This window comes from Lethenteron reissneri, chromosome 18, assembly GCF_015708825.2.
Source record: "Lethenteron reissneri isolate LAM-NWPU_2019-01 chromosome 18, ASM1570882v1, whole genome shotgun sequence".
In the NCBI taxonomy this organism is placed as follows: domain Eukaryota; kingdom Metazoa; phylum Chordata; class Hyperoartia; order Petromyzontiformes; family Petromyzontidae; genus Lethenteron; species Lethenteron reissneri.
Genome location: NC_083796.1, coordinates 15,090,907 through 15,118,646, shown reverse-complemented (window position 1 = coordinate 15,118,646; position 27,740 = coordinate 15,090,907). Strand labels below are relative to the sequence as shown.

At 56.6% G+C, this 27,740-nt stretch overlaps 1 protein-coding gene across 1 annotated transcript; it reads right to left on the bottom strand.

Annotated features, from left to right (window-relative positions):
• Positions 1-13: 13 nt before the first annotated feature.
• LOC133343917 (sodium/hydrogen exchanger 2-like) lies at positions 14-27,126 on the bottom strand. Its single transcript, XM_061553927.1, is given in 14 exon segments — positions 14-2,199; positions 4,061-4,139; positions 6,852-6,932; positions 7,785-7,920; positions 8,606-8,761; positions 8,866-8,936; positions 9,469-9,558; positions 11,601-11,803; positions 13,001-13,221; positions 18,503-18,627; positions 18,629-18,754; positions 20,024-20,197; positions 22,404-22,705; positions 26,808-27,126. Coding segments are annotated over 14 exon segments (2,298 nt in total). The 5' UTR covers positions 27,112-27,126; the 3' UTR covers positions 14-1,969.
• Positions 27,127-27,740: the final 614 nt, after the last annotated feature.

Below are 27,740 nucleotides of genomic sequence, written 5' to 3'. Positions count from 1 at the left end.
CTGTAATATTTACGAAAAAATTGAGCAGAGCATAATTATTGTATCTTGTGTAAATTTAATGTCAGTGAATATTGCACAAAACGAAGTCATAAAACACCTCACTTCACGTCACTAGCATTGTATATAACCGACCTTCAATTTGTTAAAATTCACTGCTCTGATACTTTATTCTCTTCTGCTTTCAGTCGCTGAGGTTGAAATAAATAGGAATTCGATACAATAACTGGAAAATCGCAGAGAAATGTCTATTTTACCATAATGTAGAAGCAGAAGTAATAAAGACACCACGTCCACTTTGTTGCTGCGTTGAATTATTTATTAGATTCACTTTCAATAAAGAAACGTGAAACTTAAAGCGAATATGCGAAAAAAAATATTTCCGCTCGACCTTCTGTTTGAGTGCAAAAATCCACCCGCTCATGAATATTAACGACGGCGGGGGGGGGGGGCATGTGGAGTGACGTCACGCGCGTTACACACAGACATTCTTGGCTCATTATAGTATTTTGAATTCGGTAAAAAAGCAACACAGCTCCCTCATTCAAGAGAAGCAATGCACGTGGACACGAGACGGTGGTCCTGAACGGGCAACGCCACGAAGCGGCCCCTTAAACAAAGAGCCTGGGGTGACATCAAGAGGCTGCTGCGTCTCAAAGCAAATGAAAACGATTCCCGTGACTTGGTCCGGCTTCGAAGGAGAGTTCAATTGTCACGGTGCACGCGCGATGGAGCTGCCACCGCAGAATGATCACCTGCGCCGCGTTGCTTGGGGTTACCAGCCGCGTTGCTTGGGGTTACCAGCCGCGTTGCTTGGGGTTACCAGCAGCGTTACTTGGGGTTACCAGCTGCGTTGTTTGGGGTTACCAGCCGCGTTGCTTGGGGTTACTAGCCGCGTTGCTTGGGGTTACCAGCAGCGTTGCTTGGGGTTACCAGCTGCGTTGTTTGGGGTTACCAGCCGCGTTACTTGGGGTTACCAGCCGCGTTGCTTGGGGTTACCAGCCGCGTTGCTTGGGGTTACCAGCCGCGTTGCTTGAGGTTACCAGCCGCGTTGCTGGGGTTACCAGCCGCTTTCGTCACCGTTGGTGCCAGCATCGGTCCTGCCTCTCTACGGGATTTGGGATCAGCTTCTACCGGAGTTCGAGTGTAATGAAGGAAACCCGTTATCCACTTCAGTCACAGTGGTAAATACAGAGACGTCCTTCGACTCCACCATCACCGCCGTGGTCTCTTGTGTCACCCGGTGGACCATCGCGCGAATTTACCCAAAGTTCAGCAGCTGTTCAGGACCCACGTGGGAGTTTTGTCTGGTTACTAGGCAAGAGAAAACCCTTGACGACTTCAAGCTTTCGAGCCTGCAGGAATTCATCGTCTTTGGGTCTTTTGGTAAAGTCACGTAGATAGGTTAAACTTAATCAAATTAAAATAAACATTAAATAAAAAAATAACATTTTATTTGTTATTAATTTGAACCTATCTAAGACCCAAAGAATAAGAGAAAACCCAATTAATATCGCTTGTATGAATGTTTAACTTATTTCGCACCGCACGTAGCCAACCGTGCTAATTGAAGGTGTGCAGGGAGGACAACACACTAAACACAAAAAGCACTTCTACATAAACAGCTTTTTGAGATAAAACAACAATGACACGAGTTATCAATCCTTACAAAATATTGGGAGCTAAACATTAAAAAAACACACAATTTCACCCGGGCTTCTCGAGAAGAATGTTGCTATTCCATGTGCACGAAGTGGGTCGTCTGTCTCGACGCAGGCGACCTCCTGTGAGCTGAACGCGCCCTGTGCGCGGTGCGCTAAGCACGTGGTGCGCTATACGCGGTGCGCTATTTGCGGGGTGCGCTAAGCGTGTGGTGCGTTATGCTAGGGGCGCGTTATGTGTGATGCGCTATGCGCGGGGTGCGTTATGTGCGTGGTGCGCTATGTGCGTGGTGCGCTATGCGCGGGGTGCGTTATGTGTGGGGCCTGTGCAGCAGCGAGCTCGACCGCCCAGCGAGCCGGTGTGCCCCATTGCTGCCCCTCGCCTCGTTCCCAGAATTGGCCGCTTCGTCGTCGGAGCTCGCGTTGGAAGAGCCGATCCTGAAGGTGGCCGGGCCCGCCAGGCTCTGCGTTTCTCCTCCGCCGTCCCCCTCGTCTCGTCCGTCCCGTGGCCGGAGGACCTTTGACCTCTCGAGGGTGTGAACTGCAAACACAAAAAGTGTCGTGACACACACGGCGGCGGTGGCGGCTGCATTCGAGGCCATCGCCGAGGGTTGCCACCTGCCCGGGTTGCCCGGCGTTTGCGTTCGGGTGGCAGGAATTGATTTGTACCGAGATTGGCACCCGTATTGTGTTGAACTGTATTGCAGTAAATTGCAAAGCGTTGATGGACCTAGGCCGGCTGAGATTCCAAAGAACACAGGATGAGATGTTACTATCCTTTGTGCAAGCACTTCCAAGAGTTCATGAACAGTGAGCCTGGTGAAATTTGGGGAGCGCATCGTCAGTAGTGACCCTTTGGTTCCTAGGGTGTTTCGGCCTTTCATACTATACACCCTCCCCAAAGGCGGCCAGCGACAGGGTGATCAATCCTACGCTTGCGTCCCATTCCCAATTAGTCATAGGAGTTGCCTTGTTGTTGGTAGCCAACATCCCATGGGACTATGCATGGCAGGGGCGTCCTCCTCCCTGAGTCAAGCATTGTTGACTGCATACCTCCTGGCCCTCTCACTTTGGGGCCCAGCTGGGGTTTTTCCTCTTCATCCAGAGCCACTGACTGCTGCCTTCTGCCGCCTCCGATACAGCTTTGATTGCCGAACGCTGGCTCTGGCCCTTAATTCCCAGGTCTCTAAGCAGTCTGGTTGCAGATGTTGCCACAAAACCTCTGCAGCCCACCTCCACTGGTCGGACTTCTGTGTTCCAGCCATGATGCCGTGCTTCGGCAGCTAGATCGGCATAGCGCAGATGTTTTCGCTCATAAGCCTCATCTACTGAGTCCTCCCAGGGTACTGTGAGCTCAATGATGAAGACCTTCTTGAGCGAACGGGACCAGAGCACCACGTCAGGTCTTAGGGTGGTGGTTGCGATCTCCGGAGGAAACACAAGTTGCCGGCCAATGTCAGCTAGCATTTTCCAGTCGCGGGCCAAGCGCAGCTGGTCTCGCTCTATTGGTGTAGAGCCGCTCTTCGGTGGTTTAGCCCCTTCGCGGACAAAGGTCGTCCGTAAGGGGTGTGATGCTGCTGGGGGTGGTAGGGAGTTGGTGGCAGCTCGCTTGTCCTCCAGGGCGGACGCAAGGTTTTTAAGGACTTGGTTGTGACGCCAAGTGTAGAGTCCTTGGGTGAGGCTTGTTTTACACCCTGTGAGAATGTGCCTGAGGTTGGCTGGCATGGAACAGAGGGCACAGTCCGGATCTTCACCATACCATTGGTGAAGATTAACTGGTGTTGGAAGGATGTCATATGTTGCTCTGATGGAGAAGCTCAACCGCCTCGCTTCCGTGGCCCACAGATCCTTCCAGCTGATCTTCCTCTTCTCCACACTGTCCCATCGAGTCCACTGTCCTTGTTTGGCAAAAGAGACTGCCTTGGCCCACCTTGCAGCCTCCTCCTGATGGCGTACTTCCTGCACTACCGAGAAATACGTCTGTGCTTGGTCTGCAGTGGAAGAGGTGATTGTTGGAAAGCGCACAGTGAGTGCTGTGTGGCGGTGGTAGTGGGGAGTGGTGGTGGGGAGTGGTGGTGGTAGGGAGTGGTGGTTAGCGCTACGCTGCGGTCACCCGAGTTCGATTCCCGCTCACGGCCACCACCACCACCAGTGACAATAATCTGAACCGGTGCTGTGCCTCCCCTCGTTTCGACTCAGTCTCAACGGTGTGAAAGCATCGCAACTTGGAAGACGAAGGCGGCCGGGCGTGGTGGTGACTACAACCACCCCCCTCCTGTGCCGTGCCGGCCTTGCTAGCTGCTTCTCGCCGCTCACAGCGCTTGTCGCAATGGTCTGTGCAGGCTACACGGGGGATCTTTGTCTTTGTGTGTGGCGGTGCTGCTGCCGCTGCTGCTGCTCACCGGCGCGAGGCCGCACGTGGGGCGGGTCCCGCGTGGAGCGCGCGGGCAGAGTCCCGTGACGGCGCAGCCTCCTCTCCAGCTGCACAGGGGGGGGGGGGGGGGGGTTGTGGGTAGGGGTGGGGTGGTGGTTGCGGGTAGGGGTGGGGGTGGTGGTTGTGGGTGGGGGTGGTGGTTGCGGGTGGGGGTGGTGGTTGTGGGTAGGGGTGGGGGTGGTGGTTGTGGGTAGGGGTGGGGGTGGGGGGTAGGGGTGGGGGTGGGAGTAGGGGTGGGGGTGGTGGGTGGGGGTAGGGGTGGGGGTGGGGGTGGTGGGTAGGGGTGGTGGTGGTGGTTGTGGGTAGGGGTGGGGGTGGGGGGTAGGGGTGGGAGTAGGGGTGGTGGTTATGGGTGGGGGTAGGGGTGGGGGTGGGGGTGGTGGGTAGGGGTGGGGGTGGGGGTGGTGGGTAGGGGTGGTGGCACAAGGAGTGGTTGTGAGATTCACGACATTCACCTGCAGCTGGAGACGAACGCTTTGCTGGTACATCTCATGAGCGAGAGCGACTAACCTGGGACCTCTCAGTTATAACCACCAATGGCCTCACACCAGCGGCGCAGCAGCCACGGTGCCCCCACTTCCACAACGCGGCTGGATACGGCCGATAAACTCTCGTGAAAAATGTGGTTGCGGGTTTTCCGCTTCAGCAAGTTGACATAAATGATGATTTTGCATGTCCACCACAGGTACGAGTGGTTAATGCAGACTTGATTCCTTACAAAAGGTTTCTATTTGTTTTATTACCAGAAAGGGTAAAACCTATTCTTATTTTTCATTCGATGATTTTGCTTTTGACAGAAACTCTCAACCGCACAGTGGCACAAAAGCAGCCGGCTCAGTGCTCGCCAATAATAGCGCCGTGGTTCAGTTCAGCGCGGTTTATACTCGCTGAAAATTCCGCGCAAACGCGCAAACACTCTCGCAAGCACTCGCGTCGAACAGCGCGAGAGAGTGCGGGACAGAGGCGAGAGAGAGCCGCGTGCGTCTTGCTCCAGACGCGGGCGTCCGCCAAGCCGGCGACGCGGTAACTCGCGGGACGCCTCCAGCTGACAAAGTGAGGCTGTGCCCCCCCCACACCCCCTTCTACAAGCACCGCCACCCCGTCTACTCTAGATCTGAAGCTTTCGTGACTGCAAGGATTCATACTCTAGGTTTTTTCGGTAAAGTCACGTAGGTAAATAATGATAAAAATTTAAATTAATAAAAGTAATAATACATCTTCTTGGTTCTTTCTGTAAAGTCACGTAGAAGGGAAGTAATAAAATAATAAAAATAAAACATAATAAAATAAAATAATTCTCACGACGTTTCGGCTACAACGCAAGCAGCCGTCTGTTTGCGTAATAATACAAATAATTGTATTATTTTTTACCCACGTGACTTTACCGAAACAACCTAAGAGTATCACCCCGTCTGTGTTCACGGCTGCCTGCGAGGGCCGCCTGCCCCTGCGCGACTCGTGGCCGCGCGTGACTCCGCTTACGTCGGCGGGCGGGCAGACAGAACCAGGTTTTTCAGGCCGATGGAGATGGCATCACACTTCCTGTGGCTGAACTCCGTTTCGTGCCGTGGGTTTCCCCACAGCGGACCTCAAACACGGCAGTTCGACATTCCAAAAGCATTCCTTGCTATCGGCATCCGTGCAGGTCAACTCTCACATAGCTGGTGCGCGACTATGAGTGTGTGTGTGTGTAATATATTGTCTTCGTGTGTATGTGTGTAGAGCGGTAGCATAGTGGTTAGCACGCTGCGCTACCAACCCGGCGACCCGAGTACGAGTCCTGCTCACGGCCAACGCCAGTGACGATTATCTGAACTGGTCCTGGGTCTCCCCAGGTAAACATCGCCACTGGGGAGACAAAGGCGGGTGCCGTACCGGTCTTCATAGGTGTTCTCTCACAGCACTTGCCCTTGCGGTCTGTTAAGGCTACATGGGGGATCTTTGTCTTGGTATTTATATATACACAGTGGTCGAAATGTGATTGTAGAGCAATATCCGCAGCTGTCCCGTGCCTCTCCGCACTGCGTGTAGATTTGCTTGCGTGATTAATTTTCTCTCGTACATAGCAGAGTTGTAAACGACGACCGCTAAACCGGTAACCACTTTCGAGATGACTGCCGGTTCCGAAAGTCAGGAAGCGGTGGCCTTTTGCCCACTGGGTGCCCTCGTTTTTCAATAAAAATGTCAGCAACTTTCAACTGCCGCGTGCTCAGCATATTTACCATGGCCGCTGCCAGAGTTTCCCGGTTAAACAAAGGTAGGACTGTGAGGTTTCCATAATCGAGGTTTTCTAGGTTAGATCACGGAAATATATAAATGTGTCGTTAAACCCGCCACCACCCGACGCAGCCGACTGGTAAGGGTTGTCACGTAAACAGAACGTGGCAATTCGTCACTAGTACAGCACACCGGTGTGTTGGAGAGTAAACCCATTTATGGTGGCGGCTTTAACAACAACACATTTATATTTACGCAATCTAACAAAAAAAACTCCATCATGGATAATGTCGGTCGCGAAAGCCTGCTACGTGTGAAACTGACTTTGAAGTTTGCCGCGAGACATTTCCGTACGCGCGGCAATCCGAAAACTAGATTTCTTTGACCGATTCTTTTTTTCACTTCACTCGGTTACCTCCAACGCAAGACCAAAATAGATTTTAGTTTTTTTGTCTTACCCCCCCCCCCCACCGCGGTAGAAAGCGACGCCAGCCAACCGCGCCGGCCGCGCGCCTGTGTCTCCTCCCGTGGACGTGACCCACCTGCTCAGGGTTCGAGTTCTGCAGGAAGACCTCCGTCTCCTGGCTCTCCGTAGGCAGGTAGTGACGGCTGTAGGACGATATCTGTGGGGGAAACATTGGGAGGTCGGTGGCAAACTTGAGATGCAACTACGAGCTCGCTTTAGGAAGTTATAATTGTGTCAGCGTGTCGTGGGTGAGTGGTGCGCCCCGTTAAGCCAGCTTCTCTACAGACAAAACGAGAATTGGTCATGTTTGGATTGCGAAATTGTATGTATGCATATATGTTTAACTTCTTTCGCACCGTACGTAGCCAACCGTGTTTATCGAGATTCTTAAAGAGATTCTTAACCAGGACAAATTCTGAAACCTTTTTTGTGATTTACTTTTTTGTAAACGATGTTGATCAACACATTTGCTTGCATATGCCGAAGTAAAGTTAATTCGTCTTAACTTTATCATTGTATCTCATCTCATCTCAGGTTGATACACGTGAGTTGAGCTGACTGGGCCCAACATCTCAAAAGCAAACACTCAACCCAAAGAGAGCTCGCGCATGTGGGCACTCGTGTGTGGCCCGGCACTTTGGGACAAATGATTGGGAGATCGCGGGACGTGGCTCAGAGATGGCAATACAACAAGGGTGTTCAGGAACCCATCCGTGTGGATCTCTGAGTGTTAGCCCCCCAATTGCAAGTATTTTCTCCAGAGCACTTCGGTTTTCTCCTACCTACAATTGGCCAAACAACCCAATGCAGGATCCTCCTCCTGAGAGTCTTGAGACTCGGTGAGGGTTTCTTGGGTAAATAATAAATTAAATTGCTGTGCCGGTGTTTCAAAACCCTCCACATTTATTTTATAATTGAGAATCTACGAAGGGAATGTTGTTGTGTCAGTGTGTGGTGCGAGGAGGTCTCGCCGTGGAGGGGAGTGCTCAGCGGGGCCAGACCACGTTACCCTCTTTCGGGGCCGGTAGAGACTCCTGTTCAAGAGACGTCGGATGTCCTTCATGCGATCGTCTTTACCAAACACGTCCTTGGGCCGCTCGTCCACACTCTGCCCAGATACAACGGACGACCTCTCTTCCAGGCACCTGTCACCAACAAACACCAGCACAGCAGACGTCAAGAGCAGCGCGAAGCATTCGCAATTGAAGCAAAACACAACGACGTTTCACAATGAATGTTACCCTGCATTATTGCCGCCCCCCTCTGATCCACAACACGAACGTGGGGTGGGCGCCATTGTGGGGTGGGGGCCAGTGTGGGGTGGGGGCTAGTGCGGGGGCCAGTGCGGGGTGGGGGCTAGTGCGGGGTGGGGGCTAGTGTGTGGGGGGGGGGCTAGTGTGGGGTGGGGGCTAGTGTGGGGTGGGGGTCAGTGTGGGGTGGGGGTCAGTGCGGGGTGGGCGCCATTGTGGGGTGGGGGCCAGTGCGGGGTGGGGGCTAGTGTGGGGTGGGGGTCAGTGCGGGGTGGGGGTCAGCGCGGGGTGGGGGTCAGTGCGGGGTGGGGGCTAGTGTGGGGTGGGGGCCAGTGTGTGGGGGGGGGGCAGTGTGTGGGGGGGGCAGTGTGGGGTGGGGGCTAGTGTGGGGTGGGGGTCAGTGCGGGGTGGGGGTCAGTGCGGGGTGGGGGCCAGTGCGGGGTGGGGGCCAGTGTGTGGGGGGGCAGTGTGTGGGGGGGGGGCAGTGTGGGGTGGGGGCTAGTGTGTGGGGGGGGGGGGCAGTGTGGGGTGGGGGTTCGGCAGGGTGGGGGCCAGCGTGGGCCACGGTTCCGATGCTCACAGGACGGAGGCTGTGGACGGCACTCGGAACATGTCGATGCGCTGCATCGCCTGCTTCATCTCTAGCTTGCGGTACATGCCCAGGATGTGCGAGTCCTCGTGCGCGTCCTCGCGCACCAGCAGGGGCCACAGGAACCTCCGGTTGAACTTCTCGAACCTGGGCACAGACGGCGCACGTCGGTGGCGGCCGGACGAGAGACGGCCGGTCCGGGCGGCGCGGGCGGCGCGGGCGGCGCAAGGAAACCGCCGTGTGGCGCTCACCTCTCTCTGACGTTGTTGTGGGAGTAGTGGCCGCAGATGTCCTCCATGCCGATCACCAGGTGGTCCAGGCTCTGGGGTCGGGTGGGCGGCAGCGGCAACGCGCGCCGTGAGGATCCGACGCGGCCATCGGTTTTAAAAGCTGCCGGCATGCGAAGCTTGGACGATGCCACGCAACTTTGCGCCGCAGAGTGCCGACGGCAACGTGGGTGATGATGTCGCTCATTAATCGAGGCAACTTTTTTCAGGAGGGTCCTGCACTAGGGTGTGTCGCCACTTCCTTTTCAAGAAGTGTTCAGCGTGGAAATACTGGCGTGCCCGGAGAAAACCCACACGCATGAGGGGATAATAACGATGTTAACATCGATGCTCGCAATACTTGCATCAAATTGTGTTCAATAAATTTGTTATTATCTGTTCAGATTATCTATGTATGTTGAACGTACGTAGCCAACTATGCTAATCGGGGGCGGCGTTGTCTAACACCCTGCCACGCGATACGCATCCGTCACCTCCATTTACAACGGAGCGCCGCGGGCCCCGGCGAGACAGCGCGAGGTGGGGGAGGTGCGGCCGGGGCCACCATCGGAGTGCTCGCGCCGTTACCCGGATGGCGATCTCCTCCGCCATGGTGGCCACGTGCCCCGACCGCCGCTCCACGTCCAGCATCTGCAGTAGCGGGCGGATAGTGGTGCCCTGTGCGCAGAGGAGAGTGGGCGGGCGGGTGGGTGAGTGGGCAAGCGGGCGAGTGGGTGAACGAATGAGCGAGCGGGTGAGTGGGTGAGTGGGTGAGCGAGTGAGAGAGTGAGCGAGTGGTGAGTGAGTGGGCGAGTGGGTAAGTGGGCGAGTGGGCGAGTGGGCGAGTGGGTGAGCGAGTGAGTGAGTGGGTGAGTGGGTGAGCGAGTGGGTGAGTGGGCGAGTGGGTGAGTGGGCGAGTGGGTGAATGGGCGAGTGGGTGAGCGGGTGAGTGGGCGGGTGAGTGGGTGAGCGAGTGAGAGAGTGAGTGGGCGGGTGGGTGAGTGGGCGATTGGGCGAGTGGGTGAGCGAGTGAGTGAGTGGATGAGTGGGTGAGCGAGTGAGTGAGTGGATGAGTGGGTGAGCGAGTGAGCGAGTGGGTGAGTGGGCGAGTGGGTGAGTGGGCGAGTGGGTGAGCGGGTGAGTGGGCGAGTGGGTGAATGGGCGAGTGGGTGAGCGGGTGAGTGGGTGAGTGGGTGAGCGAGTGAGAGAGTGAGCGAGTGGTGAGTGAGTGGGCGAGTGGGTAAGTGGGCGAGTGGGCGAGTGGGCGAGTGGGTGAGCGAGTGAGTGAGTGGGTGAGTGGGTGAGCGAGTGGGTGAGTGGGCGAGTGGGTGAGTGGGCGAGTGGGTGAATGGGCGAGTGGGTGAGCGGGTGAGTGGGCGGGTGAGTGGGTGAGCGAGTGAGAGAGTGAGTGGGCGGGTGGGTGAGTGGGCGATTGGGCGAGTGGGTGAGCGAGTGAGTGAGTGGGTGAGTGGGTGAGCGAGTGAGCGAGTGGGTGAGTGGGTGAGCGAGTGAGAGAGTGAGTGGGCGGGTGGGTGAGTGGGCGATTGGGTGAGCGGGTGAGTGGGCGGGTGAGTGGGTGAGCGAGTGAGAGAGTGAGTGGGCGGGTGGGTGAGTGGGCGATTGGGTGTGCGGGCGAACGCTACTCGCCCATCCCCTGGGTACGTACACGTACAGGGTGGCCTAAGAGTCAGGACAACACCGGGTGTTTTCATTCATTTTAACAAATGTTCAACTTGACTTCCATTACGATTAAGGCATTCACAAAATTCTGTCGTTATCATTGTACTGTACTTCTATGCGCTCAAATCCGTGCTTCCTGTATTCATCAACCCGCCACGACCAGAGTGGTGAAGTATGACCAAATAGCCCCTACGACCCGCACGGTGCGGGCAGGCCCTCACCCAGCAAGTCTCGTTGCTTTGGTTGTGATTGTTATTTATTTAATTTATGTATAATTCTTGATCTTCTTGACCCAAGTCACTTGCACGTGAGACTCTACCCTGGTCTCTTGAGTTCACCGCCGGTGAGACAAAATCAACTTGAAACTTTGACGAAAGGGGCAGCACGGGTGCGCATTGTGGACAAGACCCGACCCACAGGGCCCACAGGCCATAAATATCAAGCGGCCAGCAACAAACAGCACCATCAAAGTGGTGCTGTTGTTATTCAGACGGTTGCTGACTGGAGCACTACTACTGCATGAAGAGCTTGGGGAGAGAGAAGCGAAGGGAGGGAGTTCCAAAGCGGGGCGGTGCCAAGGGAGAGAAGCAGAATGAGCAGAGCGCTCGGACCGCTGTGCGCGTCACCATCAGCCAACACAGGACATGCAGATGATAACAACAATTATTATTATTATTTACACTTCTAAAGCGCCTTCCACCCGGAGATCACAAGGTGCCGTACAAAACACATACACACGCACAGGCTCACACCAAGAACATCCAAACGCCAATACAAAGGATTCAAGAAATTTGAAACCATCATTCAAAAAAATCATTTGCGCCTCAACGCGCGATTTGAATTAAACGAGGGGGTGGGTGGGGGCTCAGCAGAGGGAGCGTCCAGTGGACGTGAAATCTCACAGCCTGCGGGGGTGGGGAGGGGGCACTCGAGAAGTGGCCCGGTCAGCCACGGTCGTCGTGTGGCCACGTGGCCCTCGACACTCGCGACAGGCCGGACGGGGAAGTCCGCCGCGCTCTTGCCGGGTCGTGGGCGAGCACCTGCACGAAGACGGTGAAGAAGATGACGGCGATGCTGGCGGTGAGGAAGACCGACTTGCGGACGAAGGGGTCGGTGGGAAGCAGGAAGACGAGGGAGAAGCAGACGGCGCCGCGCAGGCCGCCGTAGGCGATGACGAACTGCTCCTTGATGCCCAGCGGCACGAGTCGCATCTTGTTGGTGATGTACGTGATGACGAGCACTCCTGCACACCGCGCGGGGGGAGACACCGCTCCGTCGGGCGCACGTCGGCAGGGCAAGCGAGCTGCCCACCACGCTGTGGTAACTCTCCACACGTGGGGGGGGGGGGGGGGGGGGTCTCTCCGGGCACTCCACTTCACTCCCACGATCAGAACGCCCATTAAGGAATGTGGCGTGAGCTGAGCTGATGAAGCTGAAGCTGAAGCTGTACCTGTACTGGGTAGATTGCAACCTGCCTTGTGGTGACCACATCCTGCGTGAATGACGCAGCACAGAGCTAAATATCTTTCATCGCTGGTTGCGCTCTCTCGCAGCTTTAGTAAGATCGGCACAAGCTCACAGGGTTCACTGTCACATGAAGAAGCTGTCGCGAAAACATTCACTTAAATTAACATACATTCACTTACATTCACTTACATTCACCTACATTCACATACATTCACTTAAATTAACATACATTCACTTAAATTCACTCACATTCACCTACAAATCACGTACATTTACATACATTCACGTACATTAAAACACATTCTCTTACATTCACTTACATTCACTTACATTCACTTACATTCACTTACATTCACGGGGAGTTCTACGATTCAGCAGTCTGTAGAGAAAGGACACACTTAAGCGGTTGTGCTTTCGCTACGTTGTCCCCACCCGAAGAAGGACGCTTGTGTTGCGCCCGAAACGTCGTGATTTAATTTAGTTGTTTTCATTTATTTTATTTTTTACCTACGTGACTTTACCGAAAAAACCAAAGAGTATGAATCCTTGCAGTCACGAAAGCTTTAAATCTAAAATTAAAGGACAAAGTGACTCACACTCAAATGAGCGTCGATGCGCTTCTCATCCCCTGCAGAACCAGTCGTGGAAATTCCATATTCCTATGGTAGCGCTGGACAACCACTGCTGACTGACTTCCCCACAAAGTGGTTTATTTTATAGACCCTAGAGGGATGATGGGCCGACTCAACCCTCAACCGTGGGGTGTGAACTCGCAACCTTCCCAATCGCGAGCCGCTCGCTCTACCGCTCAGCCGGCCGGCCGTGGCTGCTAACAAAACGATAGAGGCAGTGGCACCCGGTGGCACCCGGTGGCACCCGGTGGCACCCGGTGGCACCCGGCAATGCTGCGTCGGTGGCTGTGGCGAAGCTGGCGCTCGGCAGGACGAGGAGGAGGGAGGAGGAGGAGGATTACCGACGATGCGACAGCTGAGGCAGGCGATGAGCGTGAAGCAGATGAAGGCCCCGTTCCACTCGTGGCCTCGCGCCGACACCGTGGAGACGCCCAGGAACATGAAGATGAGCGTCTCGCTCACGCTGCTCAGCGTCTTCACGGCGTAGCGGATCGTGGTGCGGGACTTGTAGCTGATGTTGGCCTCCACGTACGGCCGCATGAGGACCGCGCTCGACACGATGCTGGCGGCAGGGAGAGACCGACGTCAAACACGACTCAGACCCGCGGCTTCGCATCAACAGCGAGAAGATGATTCTTCTTTGAGCGGACCCTCGAAGTTGGGAGCCGTATTTATGTTATGGAGCGGAGAACCGGCCCCACCAACAACAGCTCCTGGCCCCTTGAGCAGCTGCACCTGTGCAGGACTCCAGCAAACGCACAGCAGGCAGGCAGACTCCAACACAGACAGACCACCCCTCACCACACCTCACCACTCCTCACCACACCTCACCACCACCCCTCACCACTCCTCACCACCACAACCCCTCACCACCCCTGACCACCACCGCCACCACCACCCCTCACCACCCCTCACCACCACCGCCACCCCTCACCACCCCTCACCACCACCGCCACCCCTCACCACACCTCACCACCGCTCAGCGACCTGACAGATCGATCGCCTGTCACTTCCGCACTCGCGACATCGAGGAGTGTGTCACGAGATTCCAACTCTAAGGAGTTCGCGTGATTGTCATGCAAAGGTGAACTGTGTGCAGCACACGGAGCCTTGTGGTTGTGGTTGTTGTGGTTGTTGTGGTTGTTGTTGTTGTTCTAGTCCTCTGGCGGTGGTGGTGGCGATTACAGACGCATCGCCATTGTGTCGTCATCATGTCGTCATGCTGACGCGCCGTGGCGCTCGGATGACAGAGCCCCTCGTTCCCTCGTCTCAGAACAAGCAGCTGGTTGTCTGTCCCACCGGGACATTGTTGGTCCCGTAAAGTCGTAGAGAATGTGGCCCCATGGCAGATGTCGGGGGGCGCTGTGAGGGCGGACACTCGGGGTTCGTGCGCAGGTCCCACACCGAGGCCCGGGCATCTCCCGGTGCGTGCGCAGTTTTATTCTCGTCTGTTGAGTCCCGTTGGCTCGAAGCCAAGGCTCACAATGGGCACGACTACTGTACACTTACGTCAACGAGACGGAACTTTCCACGCAATTGGCGCGATATCGAGTGATGGCATCGGGCCGAACCAAAGAGACCCTCGAGCTGCGCGGGTAGAAACAAGCACGGCCATTGTTCTCTTACGTTTCTTTCTCAATTACCCGCCTCGGACGCAGGCGACTCGCGTACGCGGAGATGTTCAAAGGTGAATGAGAAAGCAGGGATCGTCACAGAAGCACGGCGCTTGCAGCCACCGCCGTCGTCTTCCGCTTGGCGTCACCGGTTTACGACCCGCGCAGCGCCATCGCGGCGATTGTGGTCGGTCTGGTCACGTGAGTGGCCGAGCGGAGGGGTCACGTGAGTGGCCAAGCGGTCGGGTCACGTGAGAGGCCGAGAGGTCAGGTCACGAGCTGCGATGTCCACTTGAATCCCTCGTCACCCACACAGCTGTGATTCCTCTACCCCAGTGATTCTTCACCTTTACTCCAGCCTTGCACTCGTTTTGGTTCTCAATCATTACAAAAATGTAAACTGTTAAATACATGGGTTCGATGAAACAAAGTAAGTTGTACTTACGTGCCCGTGCTGAATTTGTGTTTCGATGATTTACCTTCTAAAGAAATCTGTCCACGTTTCGCATCCCCAGGGGCACGTTCCTAAAATGTCACCGACACAAAGGCGAGACGCCGAACGTGCCGGCCTCTGTGCTTTGTTTTTGTGGCTGAAGCCATCCGGGGCCATCCGGAGCCAGACTCAGCCGCAGCAGCCGCAGCAGCAGCAGCGACTGACTCGGCCTCAGCCACGTGGCGTTCAAACTTGGATGTAGGTCGCTAAGGTTACCATTCTATTTCAGCCAGGTAAGGCCCACTGAGCTGTCGAGCTCTTGTTTCAGAAGCCACCTGGCGATCACAAATGAGAGCTCAACGAAGTGGCTTGTCACGTGGACATTTATAGCGGTAGCCAAATAGTGTAAACGCCCGTGTTTATACATGTGGAGTGAAAAGCCGGACGACCCGGGAGAAAAAATCCACGCCACCACAGGGAGAGAGACACGCAAACCCCAAATAGACAGCAGCAGGCGTCAGGGTCGAGATCGAACCCACGACCTCCTGTATACCTGGCGAGGTAGTTAACATCTCCTCGCCACCGTGACGCCCCAATTCACCAAGCCCTGCACGAGAAGACTGTGTTGGGCAACGAGGAAATTGCAGCAAACATCACGACTGCTCTGAGCACTGCTACCACAACGTGAACCGGACATCCTTAAAGGGTCGCTGCGTCGATGAGTCGAATTAGCAATACTCATTTCGAGATGAGGGATTGTACATACAGTCCAGTGAAAAAATAAACAATTAATCAGTTTTAGTCTGTATGCCTTTTAGATCAGAGTTTCCCAGTATTGTTTGTCTTAGAGAGAAAGACTTGGCACGAATGCAAGTTTAATATCTTCAGCAAGGAGTGGCTGCTGATCAGTCACCAACGTGGGCCCTGACATTACGGGCAGCAGCACTCACAAACGTCTAAACAACACGTCACAGCTCCGGCACAACAAAGCAAACTCGTAGAGTCACAAACTAATCAAGTAACAAAGAAAACATAGTTGTTGTTTGCTTCCTGTGGGAGATTCACACAGAGGGATGGTGTCCGTCTGGAATATGCACCACGCGGTCTGTGGATCGTCCTCCTCACTTGTGCGTGCGAGGTACTGTCTGCGATCATCGCTTCGAGAATTACCTTCCCCACAACGACGCGCGTGATTACGGAGTGTAAACTTGGATTATATTGAGCCGCTGTGAGCGAACGCAACTGGCAAGAGTGCGAGGGAAGGAGGCTTCAGTCGTCAAGATGGGAAATCCCAAAAGCACCAACGAGGGAGGCATCTTCCACCACACACCTCCTGGCGAGCCTCGAGCCGGACCGCCGCAGCGTCTCTCGCACAGCCACCGCCTGCCGAGGCTGCCGGCTTGCCTCGGCAAGTCACAGCCAGCACACGCCGCTGTTGGCCCTGGGTGTGGTGAACCCAGGCAGACATCCACGATGTCACGCAGTGCTCCAGTGCAGTCCGTTGGCGGTCTCCATCCAGCCACCAATAGCTTGCCAAAAAGCCACCATGTCAAATGTGCGTTTGCACTTTGTTTGGCTAAACTCCAGCTCTGAGCGTTGACGATATCGGGGGTTGACTTTCGTGAAACGATCTCATCGCATGGCGCGTGGGCAGTGCGACCTCTGCACTGAAAACTCTTTAAAACGATGCGGCCGCAATGCAACAACATCTGTTCCTCTCTGTGAGATTTCCAAATGGATCCTTCATATCACGGCAAGATCGCAGTTTGCGAAACCATTGTAATAAATTGGAAAATAGGGCAATTTTGTTTAATCAAATGTAGTTAAATTCATATTCTTTTGGTCTTTATGTAAAGTCACATAGATAGGTTCAAAGAAAATAACAAACAAAAAGAACAAAAACTACCGTTGTTTACTTTTGTACTTGTTATTTTTTGTTATTTTCTTTGAACCTATGTCCGTGATTTTACCGAAAGACACAAAGAATACAAATCAAAATGTAATTACCCACGCACTGGGCACTGCGAAGCCAGCGAGCCGTGCGGGTTCAGATCAAATAACAGGCACTTGGGATGGGGTCGTTGGCAGAGGATAAAGAGTCTGCCTGTGTGGAGGGACCGCCACAAATTGCCACCTGCGCGGCGTGGGTCACGTGGGCAGGGCCACTGCCACGTGAGCACCGAGCGGCCACTCCGCCCCGCGCCGTTCCCCGTCGCGTCCGCACGCGGCACAACTTCGTGCGCGCACACAATGGCCTTCTCTTCTTTGAACGACTTCACAGGGATCTTTGATGAAGATGCGAAATTGATGATGCATAGCACTTCATGGTTAACATTCTCACTCGCGCTACTATTAACCAGGGCGGCCTGTCAGCTTCAGACCGCGAACCCCCGCAACAAGTGGCCGGGCCGCGTCAACCGGCGCAATGTGGTGAACGCGACCTTCCGGGCGAGCTCATTTGCTCGCGTGGCAGTGAGCACGTGGAGGGCATTGAAGCCGGGTGGAGGTCACGTGGGAGCAGCTGGGCCGGGAGCCGAATGGGTGGCAGCCGGGCGAAGGATTTTGGCTTCGTGCCACGTGGCCAAGCTCTGTCGACGTCGCGGTGCTCGTCGCTTACTGCCGCAGAAGGCAGTGCGGAAACATCGATGGTTGTGCTGTACTTCTACGCATCCGAGTCTACGCTCTCTGCCTTCACCGACTCGCGCTGACCGGCGCGGTGAAGTATGGTTAAAACATCCCCCACGACCCGCACAGGCGCGGAGAGGCCCTACATCCAGCAGCGTAGCGACAGAGCGGGTCGCCCGTGCCTCGCGGAGTCTCGTGACCTGCCCCGACCTCGCAAGGCGACCATCGCTCTCTGATGTTTTGGCAACAGCCTCGCGGCGAGCTCTGCCTTGCCCCCCCCCCCCGCGCGAATGAGCGCGCGGTACGCGTGAAGCGACGCCCTTTGCAGTCACGGGCATCTGTAGCCTAAACACCGGCACTCCGATGACGCCTGGGCTCGGACAGAGGTCGCCGCACATCGAGCCCCTGGACGTCGACCTCCCTCCCCGTGTCCCCACGGACGCCGAGGGTCGCCGCCCGTCCTGGATCGCATCGGGGGGATTCGTCGCCTGTGTCCGGCGGCAGCAGTTGATTTGTACCGAGACCCCGTGCCGGGTGTTGCGTTCAACGTCGCCGCAGGACACTGCGCAGTTTTGCTCGACTTCGGCTGACTGAGAAGCCTGCCCGGGTTTAGTTGCGTGCAAGGATCTGGCGACGTTACGCCCCTTGTAATCGGTTGCTTCCACCTGCCATCAAACTGCAGTTCCGCTTCACACTCGCCTCTCTCCTTGTGACGCCCTGGCCCGAAGTAACTGGACGGATTACTGACGATGGAGCATTCATAACGCCAGCAGGAAATCGTCGATTTGTATTTACTCTCCCGTATAAATCATTCTAAAAACCCCGCACCTTATTACGGTTCCGTTGTACGTCTTTCATTTGACGTTGCACGCAGATTTTACTTTGCTCCATCATCCCGCTTATCGAGGTATCCTGCCAAACCTCACGTTCTCTCGCTACGACTGACGTTCTATGGAACACAGATGACGACCTCGCGTCGACTTTCTCGCCGGTGACCCAAACCGCCGCCCACAATTCGGCCCCTGCACGCGAACGGCGAACAGAATGGAGGGACGCACGGAGGTGACCGACCCCTGGCTCCCAGCTCCCACGTCAACTCCGTACCACGGAGACTCATCGCGCGCTCGCCGCGGTCATCTCCCGCGCCGCTACGCCGCGCGACTCGTACTCACGCCATGATCCCGGAGAGCTTGGACATCTCGGCGGTGAGGTAGGCCAGGTAGGCGAAGAGGAAGACGAAGAGCGGCTCCAGGACGCTCACGCGGTGCGTGAAGCGCGACGCGAACGCCGCCAGGAAAGCCGTAGAAGAGCCCCACTACGATGCCGCCCAAGCCGCACAGCACCACCCGCAGGATCGCCACCGCCACGTCGATGCCCAGCACCTTCTGCATGTCGCACATCTCCAGGAAGAGCTGGTACAGCGCCTGCACGGCAGCGGGGGTGGGGGCGTACGGAGACGGATAATTCAACGGTCGCAGCTGCACGGGCCCCGCAGAGTCTCCCGTTGATTCTAGATGCCCAACGGGAGATTCTCCTCTTTGGTTTTTTCGGTAAAGTCACGTAGGCATTTCAATAAATTAAATCACGACGTTTCGGGCGCAACACCTGCTTTCGCTAAGTTGTCCCCACCTGAAGAAGGACGCTTGTGTTGCGCCCGAAACGTCGTGATTTAATTTATTAGAATGTTTTTACCTACGTGACGTTACCGAAAAAACCAAAGGGGAGAGTCTCCCGTTGGGCACCGCGGGAGCGAAGCACGCGGCGCTCTCAGTTCGAGCGCCGCGTGCTGCGCTCGCCCCCACCCCGCCGTGCCGCGCAGCGCCGTCCGCGACACTCCACGCACGGCAGCCGACACGCTCATCGACGTCGAGATGTCCTCATAGCCGACGCCGCCGATGCCACCACAGCACCTCGACAACGCTCTCCACCCTCCGCCAGATCCCGCGGCAGCTGCGCGGTCTGCAGGCAGCGGCTTCCAAGAGCCGCGCTGACAGCCTCCCACCACCACCACCACCGCCACCACCGCAACCACCGCCACCACCGCCACCACCGCCACCATCACCACCACCACCGCCACCACCGCCACCACCGCGACTCTCGGCCGAGTGAAGATTTTGGGTTGCGTTCAGACTCTTTATAAATTGCATATTTTATGTTACACTACTTTTATGTGCGGGTCTTTTATGGACCCCCCCCCCCACTACCTGCATTGTGTATGCACAAGATTGCAAAGTAATGTGTCTCTAGAGCATTACAGTTTTACCATGTTTAATGGTGGTCCCCCTGTCACAGGTTGCATCACAAACCGCACCTCTCCATAACAAAGGCTCAGCCTTTGTTATGCAGTCTATTCTTAGTCTTAAGCCTCACCTTACCATATTAATAAAAAGTATGCGGCCCTTGCCCCACCATCTTCTCCAACCATTATATAAACGGAGTGGTAGCTCCTGCAATCTCTCATTTACTTGATACAGCTGTCGTGGCTGTGACGGTACCACCTGAAGACGGAAGCTTGTGTTGCCTCCGAAACGTCGTGATTTTTATTTTAATTTACTTTTTTATGTTTTTTACCTACACGGTGACTTTACCGGAAAAAACCGAAGAACATGTCTCTAGAGCTGCGTGTTCGTCCCCCCGCACCTCCGATAAAGCGCGGTTGTCTCGGTGCGGCGCGAGGAGGCGCGGGCGCTCACCACGGTGACGGCGTCGTTCAGCAGCGACTCCCCGAACACGAGCGTCTGCAGCTGATCGTTCACTTGGATCTGCTCGAAGACGGCGATGACGGAGATCGGATCGACGGCGGAGATGACGCTCCCGAACATGCACAGCTGCAGCATGGGGATGTCGTCCAGGTTGAACACGGAGATCTGCACGCGGAGCCGCGTTAGGGGCGAGGATCAGCGAAGCGTCGCAGTCGCGACGAATCGTCGATTTAAATCGTCTCTTACGTCCACGATCCGTGCGTGGGATGACGCACGTTGACACTCACTCGTTTTAAGACGTTCCGAGTTGGATCTGGAATCGTCTGCGGAGCTGTGAGTGTTCGCTCCGAGCAATCTGATTTCTCTCTAAATGTCAAACACTCGTTGATTTTAATTTTGGTTCAACAAAGTATTTGGACTTACGGAGAAGGTGCATATAGAGACTCAAACGTAGCAACAAATGTCATCGCCATGCTCCTGACCTCACGCTCTTTGGGCAAACTTGGCGCTGCAAATCGGTGGCAGGGCGGCCCAACAACCGCGTGCGGGTCTGGCAGAATCGGCCACGGCCGGGCGGCCCTCGGGGCGAGCAGCGAACAAAATCCGCGCCTCCAAACAAGCGCCTCTCGCGATTCCGTCAGTGGTGGAGAGTTGAACTCGCTGTCAATAGTGGTAGGCTGTCGCGACCGATATTATCCACAATAAAGGGTTTTTTTGGGGTCTGATCACGTAAATATAAATGTGTCGTTAAACCCGTCACCACCCGACACGGCCAATTAGTAAGGGTTGTCACGTAAAGAAAACGTGCCAATTAGTTGCGAGTGCAGCACACCGCTTGTGTGTTGGAGAGTAAACCCACAACATTCACAATTCGGCTATGGCCTTTCGCTGGTGGTTACAGCAACCAGCTTCATCAGGCCATGAGCCAGAATTGTGACGTTTCCCAACACCTCCACGCAGTGTAAAGTTTCCACCATGACACAAGAGCCCCTCCCCCCACACCCTCCCTACCCCCCACCCCCCTATCCTCCCCCCATCCTCCCCCTCCACCCTCCCCCCACTCTCCCCCCACCCTCCCCCCACCCTCCCCACCCCCCCATCCTCCCCCCCACTCTCCCCCCCCACCCTCCACCCCACCCTCCCCCTCCACTCTCCCCCCCCACCCTCTCCCTCCCCACCCCCCTATCCCCCCCCCCCACTCTCCCCACCCCCCCCACCCTCCCCACCCCCCATCCTCCCCCCCACTCTCCCCACCCCCCCCACCCTCCCCCCCACCCTGCCCCTCCACCCTCACCCCCACCCTGCCCCTCCACCCTCCCCCCCCACCTCCCCACGGCGTTTCGCTGTCACGGATTGCGGCACCACGAGAGACGCAATTACCGCGGGGGGGGGGGGGGGGCGGGGCACCTCGTGACGCGTCACTCCACCTCGTTTAGTCAGGACACGCTACGTCACTCGGGTACCACATTAAAGTTACTGTGATTTTGTCACGGTTTTGCCCATTTTTACTCGCCTAGGTGTTTAGTATTGTTGTGTTATCTTTGTGTAAAGATCGATTGTGTAACGTGCGTCTGCGAGAATGTACTGTGAGTGGGTTTAAACGGAGCGGCGTCACTCGTACGGCCCGCCGGCAGTGCGGAGCAAGCGGCGGTGTGGTTCTGTGGGTAGCGAGACGTGCGTTCATCCAACGACGAGGATATGGGCACACAACGACATCTCACTCCGGTAACGCGAGACCCGATCAGGGCACCCGCCTCTCCGCCGTCGCGCCTCCCGCAGCGAGCCGAGTCGATGTGGCCGCCAAGCCCAGTCACGTGGGAGGCGCCACGACGTCCTCCCTCGACGGACCCGGCCACGCGGTCACCGCGGCCATGGCCGCGTGCTGCACACGCCGCCCTGGCTGGGCTCGACCCGGGCAGGGTCTGGGCAATCTGTGTTCGGGTGGCGGGAGTCGATTTTGTTTGCAGGAGATTGCACGGTGTGTTCATAGACCTGGGCCGAGGTTGGGGCACGTTTGCATGGTGGAAACGGTGGTAGTCAGAGTTCACTGTAGATACCAGCAATGTATCTTGAACTTCGTTCGCACCGTACGTAGCCAGCCGTGCTCATCGGAGGTGCGGGGTAAGGACAACAAACTAGACAGTAAAGCAATGCCAAACTGTGACGATTTAAATCCTCTTCATTGGCGTTTTATGTTTCAAAATATATTTCTGGAGTTTAGACCATTACAGTTTGAGTGTGGAACACGGCATCACCTCCACAGATGTTCTTAGTGCGGCGATTCTCGCAAACGACACTCTCCTGGACTCTTCTCGACCCTCCTGGACTCTCCGCGTGGCTAGACAAAACAAACGTGAACTCGAGGACTCGCCTGGCAGATGCCGAAGAGGAAGAGGCTGATGCTGAGCGCGTTCCACAGGGTGCCAAACACCGAGTAGCTGATGATGGTCCCGATGTTATCCATGAACTGGCGAGTGGGGAGGAAGTAGCCCGAGTCGAGCATGAGGGGGGGCAGCAGGTAGAGGAAGAAGGCGTCCACCCCGAACACGAGGTCGGGCGAGGGCAGCTGCGGCGGGTGGGCCACGCGGATGACGGCCCCCACCAGCAGGCCCATGATGACGAGCAGGCAGCTCTCGGGCACGAAGGTGGAGATGGGCCGCGCCAGGTGGAAGCCTGCACCAGACCGCGCACAGCCCTCGCCGCCGTTAGGGGCCATCCAGTGAGCAGGTAACGCGACAATCTGTCAACACTTCACCCCTGCCACCATCCCTGTACGCACGCGGACTTTTAACACCCCACCCCCACCTGCGTACGTACGACTGACGCACCACCCCCCCCCCCCCGAATCCTATAGAACGGCCGATATTTAATCCACGCAGAAACGATCAAGGATGAATAATATTAACGTGTTTAAGCAAACAGATAGTCCACCGCCGGACTATCTGACTCATTTGAAGGCCAATGTGGACATTGTTATCGAGGCTTCACCCCCCCCCCCCCCCAGTTGTTTAAAAGAGCGATTTTCGCGTGGCAAGGGTGGATCTGCAGTGATTGGCGCGCTGCGTTATGAACCCGGCCACCTGAGTTGGACTGCCGAGTGATATAAGCACCGGGACTGGGCCTCTCCGCCACGTCCACAACCAGCACTGAGCGGCAAGCTGAAGTAGAGTCAAGCAACTCTCTTCACCGATACAGCATGAGGAGGCCTTCACACAGCAGAGTACTGACAAAGGATCAAGATGTCTACAACTAAATTATGTTTTATTTTGCCAGGTAAGACCCACTGAGCTATTTAGTTGCTTTTTTTCAGAAGCCACCTGGCCAAAAATTATAGCTTAACGAAGTGGCTTATCACGTGGAAACTTATAGCAGCCAAATATTCTGAACGCATGTTCTAAAAGCAAACTCCAAATATGCAACAGCAGGTATCGTCAGGGTCGTAATCGAAGCCACGACCTCCTGCAAGCCAGGCGAGGCAGTCAACATCTAGCCACCGCGGCACCACCACCGCACCCCGCCAGCGCGATCTACCCAGTGCCACGATCTCACAGCTGCTGCACAGCGGACACACGGACCATCTCCCAGGTCGCCCCTCGCGGTATCCCACGGGGCACCTCGTGTGCCTCCCCGCGGGTGGCCCGACTCGTGCAGAGCGCTCCACGGCTGACCCGCAAATCGGCCCTCCTCTCCCGTCCTGCGCATGCGATCCCACCCAGCGCAAAACCGTTTTTCATGAACACATCTGCAGGTTGTAGTTTGTGTACGCGGCGTGTGGAGTGAAATCCAGGAAGATGTAAAAATACACCAGGGATCGTAACACGGGGGGGGGGGGGGGGGTGACACGGGGGGTGACTCTGAGGGCCTCGTCACGCCGTGGGGTGACACCTCAAGCGGCCCAGCAGCGGTTCGAGGGAGACGCTGGAACCAAATCGTCAGTCCCATTCGTGACGACTTACGTGTCGTCCGACAGGCAGTGACCCCCCCCCCCCCATTCATTGAACTTGGAGCGTGACCACCGCGGGCGCGAGCGTGCCGCGTGCGCCGCTCATTGTTTACCGTCGACGCGTCACGCGTCACGTGCCACGTGCACCGACAATGCCTCTCCCCCCCAGCACCACGTGACACTGGCAGCCACACGTGGCCTCAACGCGCGCGGCTTCCAGCGCGAAGCGTGGAGCGCAATGGGCGCCATGGCGACAGACGCCGCTAAGCAAACGGGAGGCTGCGCCGTGCTGCTGCAGGTACCCCCCCCCCCCACCCCCAGTCGGTGAGAGTGGAGCACACGGAGAGGGCAGCACTGGGCAGGCTGCCCTGATGGAGTGTCGAGATTGTGTCTAGCGGGTGGGAGTCTCTCTCCGGGGGTACCGGGGCACACCGCGCCGCCGGGAGTCCCCAGCCGTGCGCTATAGAGGGTCCTGTCCAACGAGGACCCTCATCTAACAGAGGGGGGGGGGGGTCCTTGCCAATGACCTCATGGCAGTTCCCCAGCACTGTGTGTGTCGAAACCAGTCGCGAGTTTTTCTTGCGTCGAACAAATGCAGCTGCAAGCATTCATTGCCAGAAGGCCATGGGGCTGATGAGACGAGTCAAACACGGGACGGTGTCTTGTCTTATAATTCACGACGCGCCGTCCACATGTGATGGTCTTTCACATTTTAAAATCTTCTTCTTCAACTCCAGTTGACCTCCCATGAGCCTGCCCCTGAGATCTGCTGACCGCGTGACTTCACGACCTGCAGCGCGCGTCAAGGCGCGTTGCAGGCTGCCGGCACCCGATCCACACGGCGATCCCTTCGCGGCTTACAACTCTCCGCCTGCCTATTGTGGTGGGCACTCAACAAAGATAAAGATCCCCCGTATAGCCTGTAACTGACATTTGGGGCAAGCGCTGTTAACAATCACCTATGAAGGCTGCCACGGCACACGAGGGGGGTGTTCGTGGCCAGCACCACGCCCGGCCGTGTGTAGACAACCCCCGTGCCGATGTCTACACACACTGCACCAGGTACTCGTTTGAGGCCGAGTCGACCTAGAGGAGGCCCATTACCGGCTCAGATAATCGTCACTGGTATTGGCCGTGAGCGGGAATCGAACCGCGGTCACCAGGATCGCAGCGCAGCGCGCTAAGCGCTACACTACCACACGGCACGCACACGCACACACACAGGCGCACGCACACACACAGCGCGCTACACTACCACACAGCATGCACACGCACGCAGGCGCACGCACACACAGGCGCGCACAGACACACACACAGGCGCACACACACACAGGCGCACACACACACAGGCGCACGCACACACACAGGCGCACACACACACAGGCGCACACAGACACACACACAGGCGCACACACACACAGGCGCACACACACACAGGCGCACACACACACAGGCGCACACACACACAGGCGCACACACACACAGGCGCACACACACACAGGCGCACACACACACACGCGCTACACTACCACACAGCACGCACACACACACAGGCGCGCTACACTACCACACAGCACGCACACACACACAGGCGCGCTACACTACCACACAGCACGCACACACACACAGCACGCACACACACACAGCGCGCACACACAGGCGCGCTACACTACCACACAGCACGCACACACAGGCGCGCTACACTACCACACAGCACACACACACACAGGCGCACACACACACAGGCGCGCTACATTACCACACAGCACACACACACACAGGCGCGCTACACTACCACACAGCGCACACACACACAGGCGCACACACACACACAGGTGCGCTACACTACCACACAGCACACACACAGGCGCGCACACACACACAGCACACACACACAGGCGCGCTACACTACCACACAGCACGCACACACACACAGGCGCGCTCACACTTCCGATGGCAAAAGTGACGAGCATGGCTCGTCACCACACGAGTAAGCGGAGCGCGCCTCACGAAGGCAATGGGGCAACAACGAATAACAACCACATCGCTAGCAGCCTTCCGTCTCATCGCCCGATGCTCAGGGGAAGAGCTCACGACTACGAACACCGCGGGTCCGGCCCAGTGCAGTGCAGCAACAAGGAACAGAGCCCCCCTCCCATTGCAAGGAGGAGAGATCATCCACTGTTGAATTTCCAAATCGAATTAGAAGAATCTACTCCGCTCAAACGATATAAGCCATCTTGTTCGAGGATAATACGAGCGTGATGGAAAGATCAGCTGACGCTGTGAAACTGGCAGAAGGAAGGAAGAGATGGTATCAACCGGATTGGTCGTGGGTCTCTGGAGGTCAGGTGCTGGCTGTAAAAACTGCTGCGAGCTCTGTCAAAGAGAGAAGGGAATGATCTAGCTGAAGGGAGGAGGTGATTATCTGGCAGAAGCAAGGAGGTGATGGTGATCTGGTAGAGGGAGGGAGTTGGTGATCTGGTCGAGGAAAGGAGGTGATGGTGATCTAGTAGAGGGAGGGAGGTGATGGTGATCTAGTAGAGGGAGGGAGGTGGTGATCTGGTCGAGGAAAGGAGGTGGTGATGATCTGGTAGAAGGAAGGAGGTGATGGCGATCTGGTAGAAGGAAGGAGGTGATGGTGATCTGGTAGAGGGAGGGAATTGGTGATCTGGTAGAAGGAAGGCGGCGGTGATCTGGTCGAGGAAAGGAGGTGGTGATAATCTGGTCGAGGAAAGGAGGTGATGGTGATCTGGTAGAAGGAAGGAGGCGAAGACCTGGCAGCAGGGAGGAGGCGATGGCGCGGTGGGGCGCACGCACGCACGCACGCACCGATCTTGGCGATGGAGGCGAGCATGATCCAGAGCGTGACCTCGAGCGGGTACTGCACGGCGCTGTAGTCGATGGAGAGGACGCTGAGGCGCCAGTCGCCCTTGGGCACCTTGGTGTGGCCCGGCAGGGAGCCGTGCCCCGACTCCACGGACCAGCCGGAGTCGTTGGCCTGCCGCGGGGGGCCCGGGGCGCCGGGGACCGCGGCGGCAGCAGGGGCCCCCTCGGCGAGAGACGAGAACAGCAGCGGCACGAGGAGGAGGAGGAGGACGAGGAGCACGGGGGGTCCAAGGCGACCGGGAGCCATGGCGACGGGGAGCCTGGCGAGCACTGCTCCGACTCGCGACTCCGTGCGCCCGTGGGGGGGGGGGCGGGGGGGGGCGAGGAGTTCCCTGTCACTGGGACGGCTTCCTCCGCCACCTCGCGGGGCCGACGAGCGTGCTGGGTGGCGCCTGATGCATAAGAGTGGCGCTCGTTATGTAAGAAGCAGCAGCGGCAGTAGCGGCAGCAGGAGGAGGAGGTTTGTCGTGTCGGGATGTTGCCCCGCCGGCCCAGAACTGGTTGGGGAGGTTGTGGTCGCGGTGGCGAAACTGCGCCGGGGCACGCGGCCCCGGCGTGTTGCCCGCCGCTCACCTGGAAGGGAGGGGGGGAAGGGGGCATCTGATAAAAACAAATAGCTCACGTAGCTGAACACCAGCAACACACACTCATACAGCCACGCAGTGTCACACACTCACACAGTGTCACACAGTGTCACACACACACTCACACAGTGTCACACACTCACACAGACACACAGCGTCACACACTCACACAGTGTCACACAGTGTCACACACTCACAGACACACAGTGTCACACACTCACACAGTGTCACACACTCACACAGTGTCACACACTCACACACTCACACAGTGTCACACACTCATACAGACACG